The sequence below is a fragment of the Dreissena polymorpha genome, chromosome 2 (genome assembly GCF_020536995.1).
Source record: "Dreissena polymorpha isolate Duluth1 chromosome 2, UMN_Dpol_1.0, whole genome shotgun sequence".
In the NCBI taxonomy this organism is placed as follows: Eukaryota; Metazoa; Mollusca; class Bivalvia; order Myida; family Dreissenidae; genus Dreissena; species Dreissena polymorpha.
In genome coordinates, this window is record NC_068356.1 from 131,861,652 (window position 1) to 131,869,909 (window position 8,258).

At 36.8% G+C, this 8,258-nt stretch overlaps 1 protein-coding gene across 1 annotated transcript; it reads right to left on the reverse strand.

Moving 5' to 3' along the window:
• Positions 1-1,171: 1,171 nt before the first annotated feature.
• LOC127869028 (uncharacterized) lies at positions 1,172-8,095 on the reverse strand. Its single transcript, XM_052411283.1, has 5 exons — positions 8,002-8,095; positions 7,554-7,595; positions 6,033-6,164; positions 5,109-5,183; positions 1,172-3,384 (listed from the first exon to the last, which is right to left on the reverse strand). Exons 1-5 carry the CDS (start codon positions 8,072-8,074, stop codon positions 3,290-3,292), a joined length of 417 nt encoding a protein of 138 aa, XP_052267243.1. The 5' UTR covers positions 8,075-8,095; the 3' UTR covers positions 1,172-3,289.
• Positions 8,096-8,258: the final 163 nt, after the last annotated feature.

The window sequence follows — 8,258 nt, forward strand, 5'->3', positions numbered from 1 at the left end:
AGGAGATAAAAGTGCACTTACAAAATCAAAGTCTTTCATTTTGAAAACCAATAGACAGAATTAAAACATAAAAATTATGCAATCTTCATTACACGGATCAACACCATTAAAACATTTTAAAATCATACACTTTGCATAAAATTCAAAGCTTGATATCTCAAACTTATCCACAATATTGAAAGATATTAAGAATCTTACAATCTGCATCATATTTAAAGCTCAATGTCTTATAAAACTGATTGACGAAACTGCAACATTTTACAAATTATTTAATCTACAAAAAATGTAAAACTTCACATTTCAAAATTCAACTGACAGCATTGACACATATTTAGAATCATACAAAGTTAAAGCTTTAAATGTCAACTTGAAATACACATCCAAGATATCATTTAAACTAATATACTGACAAAGTTTCAAGAAGATTTATAAGTTCATATAAGGAAAAATGCCCCGCCCACTGGTGGCCATGTTTTTTCTAGCAACTGGAACCAATTTCAAACTTGTCCAAATATCATTGGGACAAATCTTCTGACAAAGTGTCATGATGATCGTACAATAAATATGGCTTCTAGAGTTTTAACAGGGTTTTACTTTAGCCATATAAGGAAAATGACACGCCCCCTTAGCGGCCATGTTTTTCCACCAACTAGAACCATTTTTGAACTCATCCAAGATATCATTAGGACAAATCATCTGACCAAGTTTCATAATAATCGGAAAATAAATGTGGCCTACAGAGTGTTAACAATGTTTTAGTAAAGCATGATACATAACCATATTAGGAAAAATGCCCCGCCCCCTGGTGGCCATGTTTTTTAAGCAAACAAACTATTTTTGAACTAATCCAAGATATCATTAGGACAAATCTTCTGACCAAGTTTCATGAAGATAAGAAAATAAATGTGGCCTCTAGAGTGTTAACAAAGTTTTACTATAGCCATATAAGGTAAAATGCCCCACCCCCTGGCGGACATGTTTTTCAACCAACCAGCATCATTTTTTAACTTGTCCACGATATTTTTTGGGATGAATATTCTGACCAAGTTTCATGAAGATCGGAAAATAAATGTGGCCTCAAGAGTGTTAACAAGATTTTACAATAGCCATTTTATAAGGAAAAATGCCCCGCCCCATGGCAGCCATGTTTTTCAAGCAAACATAATAATTTCAAACCCATCCAAGATATTAATGAGACAAATATTCTGACCAAATTTCATGAAGATTGGACAATAAATGTGGCCTCTAGAGTGTTCACAACGTTTTACTATAGCCATATAAGGAAAAATGCCCCGCCCTTTGGCAGCCATGTTTTTCAAGCAAACGTAACCATTTCAGCTCGTCTAAGATATCATTGAGACCAAACTTCTGACCAAATTTCATGAAGAATGGACAATAAATGTGGCCTCTAGAGTGTTAGCAATGTTTAACTAAAGACATATAAGAAAAACTCCCCCGCCCCTTGGCGGCCATGTTTTTTCACTGATCTGGACCATTTTCGAACTCGTCCAAAATATAAATAAAACCAATGTTTTGATTAAGTTTCATGATGATAAGGCAAACATTTTGACTTCTAAAGTGTTCACAAGGTTTCTCTATAGCCATATAAGGAAATTTTTTTACTGCCCCGCCCCTGGCGGCCATGTTTTTCAACGGACCGGAACCAATTTTTAACTCAACCAAAATATCATTTAGACAAACATTTTGACAAAGTTACATGAAGATTGGACTTGTACAGTGTTCACAAGTTTTTTTGTTGTTTTTTTTACCTAGTGACCTAATTTTTGACCCAGCATGACCCAGTTTCGAACTCAGTCGAGGTATCAATGTGACAAATGTTCTGCAAAATTTCATGAAGATCAGACAATAAATGTGGAATCTAGAGTGTTCACAAGGCAAAATGTTGACGACATACAACGCACAAAAGGCAATCACAAAAGCTCACCATGAGCATGTTGCACTCAGGTGAGCTCAAAAGTTATGGCACAATTTTAAAGTTTTCAGACGGACGGACAAAAGCAATATATTTAACATTTAACCTTGAAGAATTACCTTGACCTTCACTTTTCACCACTCAATATGTGCAGCTTCACAAGATGCACATGCATGCCAACTGGAGCTTTGTCTGTTACCCCCACATACCGCATTGATTGATTGATTATTTTGTATGCTGTCTTCACAAAACAAGATAATACAATTTATGGCGATTTTTTAAGAATCATTATGCCATTATCATTTATAGCCATTTTGACCTTTGAACTCTTGAATTCTTTCACATGACAAGCCTTCCAATGACTTTGAACAAAATTGATGTACAGTCATTTTAAAATCTTACAATGAATGACATATTTATGGCCCAGACAAGATAATTTATTGCCATTTTTGACCTTTGAACTAAAACTACGAACTTGACCTTGGAGATATCGACATAATTCTTTCGCGCGACACACCGTCAAATGATGGTGAACAAAAGAGCCAACGATTTTAAAATCGCACAATAAACAACATAGTTATTGCCCAGACAAGCTCAATTATGGCCATTTTTTACCTTTAAACTCAAATTGTGCCCTTGTTCTTGGAAATATCGACGTAATTCTTTCGCCCGACACACTGTTCAATGATGGTGAACAAATGTGCCAAATGATTTTAAAATCTCACAATAAAAAACAAAGCTATGGCCCGGACAAGCATTTGACCTTTGAACTCCCAAGTGTGACCTTGACCTTTGAGATATTGACGTAATTTTTTTTAACGCGACACACCGTTCCATGATGGTGAACAAATGTACCGAGTCATTTAAAAATGTAACAATAAATGACATAGCTATGGTCCGTACAAACTTACAGTTTAAAACATACTAAGTGACCCCATGACCTAGTTTTTGACCTGGCATGACCCATATTCAAACTGACCTAGACATTATCTACATACAACTACTGACCAAGTTTGGTGAAGATCGGATGAAATATCGGGACAGACCGACAAACGTGACTCCTATATAGCCCCCATTACCAATTGTAATAGGGGTATAAATATCAAGTTGCTATGTTCAATATTGAAAAAGTTATGGCCATATAAGTTTTCGGCCAGATGGACAGACTGACTGACTGACGGACAGTTCAACTGCTATATGCCACCCTACCAGGGGCATAAACATATTCCACAGTTCAACAATTCTTTTTCCATTTTTGTTTTTTCATAATAATGTTATGGACCCTTGCCCTTATCTGGGCCACTGTTCTTCCGGTAAGTATTTTTAGGGACCCCATTATTTTTGAGCCAGATGGCATTATTTTTCTCTTAATTCATCTCTAAAAAAGTTCATGAAACATATGTTCTCTTCGCTGGCCCACTTTCGTTTCATTCCTTTTCTTGTCCCTGTCCCTAAAACAAGAATAGATATAAAAAATAAAATAGCAATGAGTATCATGTCAGTGTTTTTTCAGTTTTGGGGGAAAGGGGTCGGGTCCCCTGAGAGGGGGATAATTCACGCATAAAAGGGGAAATTTCAATTCTAAGCAAGTAACATACAAAATCAAGTTGTAACACCATAATTCACCATACACAGAGCGAAAAACATTATTCCAACTTTTTTTGTCATCAACATGTTATGTTTATGTTCAAAGATCAACATTTTTTGGCTTTTCTGTGAATTATTTAAACGAGGTATTGATTAAAATTGAACTACACTTCCAAGAGGGGAAATTTTCAAATATTTTTTGGAAAAATATACACTCTAAGCAGCAAACTCATTTGGTCAGTGACTGTAAGCCGTTTATTTTGTTGACTTTTCTACTGAATTGATCCTTGCACACAAAGTATCAACATAACAAGTCAGTGTTCTGCCGTGGATGCGCCCTTGTGTTATTGTCGCAAAAAACAAATATTTGTCCCCACCCGTTTTCTGTATATGGGTCCGCGGGCGCACATGAATTAGAAATAAAAACTAATCGATTCAATTTGTAAGTCGGTAAAGTAATCGAGTGAATGTGTAACCAGAACAAACTATTTCATTGTACATAACTCATTTCGCAGCCAATGGTTAATTTATTTAATATTAACACTCTATTTCATTGGTAAGTTGAGATTATAACAACCAATCAGATATCAAGGAAATTTCCGAAACTATCAAAATGGCTTAAAGTGACAGGCCAGAGAAAAAAAAATCCATTTATTTTTTTTCCTCCGGCAAGTAAAATTAGAAAATGGGAAGACTCTGTTGGGTTGTTAACCCAACAGAGTCTTCCCAAGTCCCTACATTGTTTAGCAATTACGAAAAAGTCTGCCCTTAAACGTACATTACAAGAAAATTGGCTTCAAAAATGTCCTTGGTCACTGTTTGACAACAACAAAATGACATGCAGATTGTGCATAAAGCAAAAAAGAAAACGCCTTTACTATCGGTATTTCTAATTATCGAACAAGTACTTTGACATGCCATGCGGAGTCCAATGACCATAAATCTGTTCAAAGTTTTGTAAATATGTTGACAACTGTTTGACAGTGTTAAAAAGTTGTTTGAATGTTCCAGTTTTAATAACAATGTTACAACCTGACTGTTAGAAGTTTAAGCAAGTTTAATCAAGTTAAAGGTTATTAGTTTCCACACATTTAATTCTGCTACAAAAATATTTCTGTGTCCCCATATTTTTTCTTTTTGTCCCCACTTTTGTAATCCTAAAGGGTCCCCAACAGTAAAATTTCACGGCAGAACACCGCAAGTGATACAATGATTGAATATTGTAGAGCAAGGTTTTCCTGATAAAAATGCACAAAACCTGAACATGTTAGGAGGTAAAATGAACTGAAACTGTTTTAACACCAGTTTAAAACAATTTTTCACACATATAAGAACTGACAGTTCGCAGAACTATCATTTCTTGGAAGAACAAGTACTTAACATTAACTTCCATAGCAAACTGCCTACTTTGTACTTTACAAGGACTTTTACAAGCACATTGTTGTAACCCTGTAGATCACAGAGGAGGTCGTCTAGAGCATCACACTTGACTTGGACTACTCATTTACTTTAATACAGTCATGACATAAGACTCTGTCACATAATGATAGAAAATGCAGAGAAACCCGTCTTCAAATTTAGTTCATACCTTGAGGATTTGGCTGCCTCATTTCATCATGGGTCAGACTGGCTGGCCCTTCACTGGCAGCAGTTGACATGGACTCTGAAAGAACCAAAGTGAAACCTGTAGATTGCATATGATAAGCACAGTCAACACTGGCATGTTGTATCACGAGAGGCTCTGACTCCTGTACAGATTCTAGACTGTGGGTGTCTTCAACAGTTGCCTCAATGACTGTAAACATATAATGTCAACAGTGGGGTCTTGTATGTCTATTATTCATTGGTGGGTCTTGCTGAAATCTATAGAAAACATGCATGCCCCCCATATGGCCTGTCCGTTGTAGTGGCAGCCATTGTGTGAATACGTTTTTTGTCACTGTGACCTTGACCTTTGACCTAGTGACCTGAAATCAATAGGGGTCATCTGCAAGTCACGATCAATGTACATATGAAGTGTCATGATCCTAGGCAAAAGCGTTCTTGAGTTATAATCCGAAAATCATTTTACTATTTCGGGTCACCGTGACCTTGACCGTGTGACCTCAAAATCAATAGGGGTCATCTGCGAGTCATGATCAAACTACCTATGAAGTTTCATGATCCTAGGCGTATGCGTTCTGAGTTATAATCCAGAAACCATTGTACAATTTCGGGTCACCTTGACCTTTGACCTCAAAATCAAAAGGGGTCATCTGCAAGTCATGATCAATGTACCTATGAAGTTTCATGATCCTAGGCCCAAGCGTTCTTGAGTTATCGTCTGACGACCACCTGGTGGACAGACGGACCGATTGACATGAGCAAAGCAATATCCCCCCTCTTCTTCGAAGGGGGGCATAAATATATATTGGCTTGGACAACAGAAAATTGTACTAGAATATATAGTCTACAGTTGGGTCATGTCTTTATCATCAATAGGTGGGCCTTTATTATATGATAATAGAAATACCATGGGTCAGACTGGCTGGCTCTTCACTTGGCTCCCTCCTATCATGGGTCAGACTGGCTGGCTCTTCACTTGGCTCCCTCCTATCATGGGTCAGACTGCCTGGCTCTTCACTGTCAGCAGTTGACATGGACTCTGAAAGAACCAAAGTGAAACCTGTAGATTGCATATGATCAGCACAGTTAACACTGGCCTGTTGTATCATGAGAGGCTCTGACTCCTGTATAGATTCTAGACTGTGGGTGTCTTTAACAGTTGCCTCAATGCCTGTAAACATATAATGTCAACAGTGGGGTCTTGTATGTCTATTATCCATTGGTGGGTCTTGCTGAAATCTATAGAAAACATGCATGCCCCCCCATATGGGCTGTCCGTTGTAGTGGAAGCCATTGTGTGAATACGTTTTTTGTCACTGTGACCTTGACCTTTGACCTAGTGACCTGAAAATCAATAGGGGTTATCTGCGAGTCACGATCAATGTACTAATGAAGTGTCATGATCCTAGGCAAAAGCGTTCTTGAGTATCATCCGAAAACCATTTAACTATTTCGGGTCACCGTGACCTTGACCTCAAAATCAATAGGGGTCATCTGCGAGTAATGATCAATCTACCCATGAAGTTTCATGATCCTAGCCGTATGCGTTCTTGAGTTATCATCCGGAAACCATTTTACTATTTCTGGTCACCGTGACCTTGACCTTTGACCTAGTGACCTCAAAATCTGTAGGGGTCATCTGCGAGTCATGATCAATCTACCCATGAAGTTTCATGATCCTAGGCGTATGCGTTCTTGAGTTATCATCCAGAAACCATTTTACTATTTCGGGTCACTGTGACCTTGACCTTTGACCTAGTGACCTCAAAATCAATAGGGGTCATCTGCAAGTCATGATCAATGTACCTATGAAGTTTCATGATCCTAGCCCCAAGCGTTCTTGAGTTATCATCCGGGAAACCACCTGGTGGACGGACCGACCGACAGACCGACATGTGCAAAGCAAAATACCCCCTCTTCTTCGAAGGGTGGCATAAATATATATTTGCTTGGACAATGGAAAATTGTACTAGAATATATAGTCTACACTTGGGTCTTGTCTTTATCATCAATAGGTGAGCCTTTATTATATGATAACAGAAATAACAAAGGAAATGTTTTGTTTTCCAAAAGCACTTCTAAAGTGTTTTTTTATGCTTTTCGGTTTAAGGTATGAGATGTACACAAAATAACAACACACATATCCCCCACTAAAATATGTTATAAGACCTGCTTACAATTTAAATCAGAAAATCTTCATACTTGCAAGTTAAGTTATTTATCCTTTAAATCATTAAAATAACTCAGAAACAGAAATGTCTAATTGAGCATATAAACTATTTCATAAGGTGTCCAAATCTTAAGGTATTCCTATACTTCTTTTTTTTTTTTAATGGGCTACCATAACAATGACTCTGTTATGGACCACTTTCATAATACAAATGAACAGTGGCCAATGATCTATTATGGGTATAAATAACTATTTTACCTTCTTGATGGCCATCTTCGTCTTCAATTGGAAGAGGTAAATCTGTAAAAAATGATTTTTTATTTTAGAAATAACTAGTTATAGAAAAAATAACCAGAAGTCACTCTTGATATGACAGTAAATATTTTCAATACTTCAAGGTTGTTAAAAAGTATTTTGTTGCATTAGCATTTCTTTGAGAGGATAAACAATTTTCAAGGCACATAAAATAGGTTTGGCCTATTTTTACCACGTAAATTTTAGACTTATTGAATTAACGTGGCCAAAAACAAGGGCCCCGCCTTTCAAACAATGTTTTACATCGTTTGTCTGTTCTCAAGCGCTCTGTTTTGTTCTGAAGAATGATCATTCAGTCGAATTTACTGACAGCCATAGGAGAGAAAGTATCAAAAATTCTCCATCCCAATTCAGTAAAATGAATTATATTAATAAATTCTTATAATCAAACCTTCTACTACTATGTCCTTCATCTGCCTTCCCTTCCACTCATTGACTTTACCATTTTCAACAGCATACAACATCAGGGCAACCTATAAAATTTCAAGAAGACCATAATATTCCAGTGTCAACAATACTTCCATCATAACAACGACAATATATTGCAATACGGTTTTTGGCGTATTGTTGCAGCACTATGAGATACGCATGTAATCCAAATATCAAGTTGCTGTTTTCAATATTTCAAAGTTATGATCAAACGTTTAA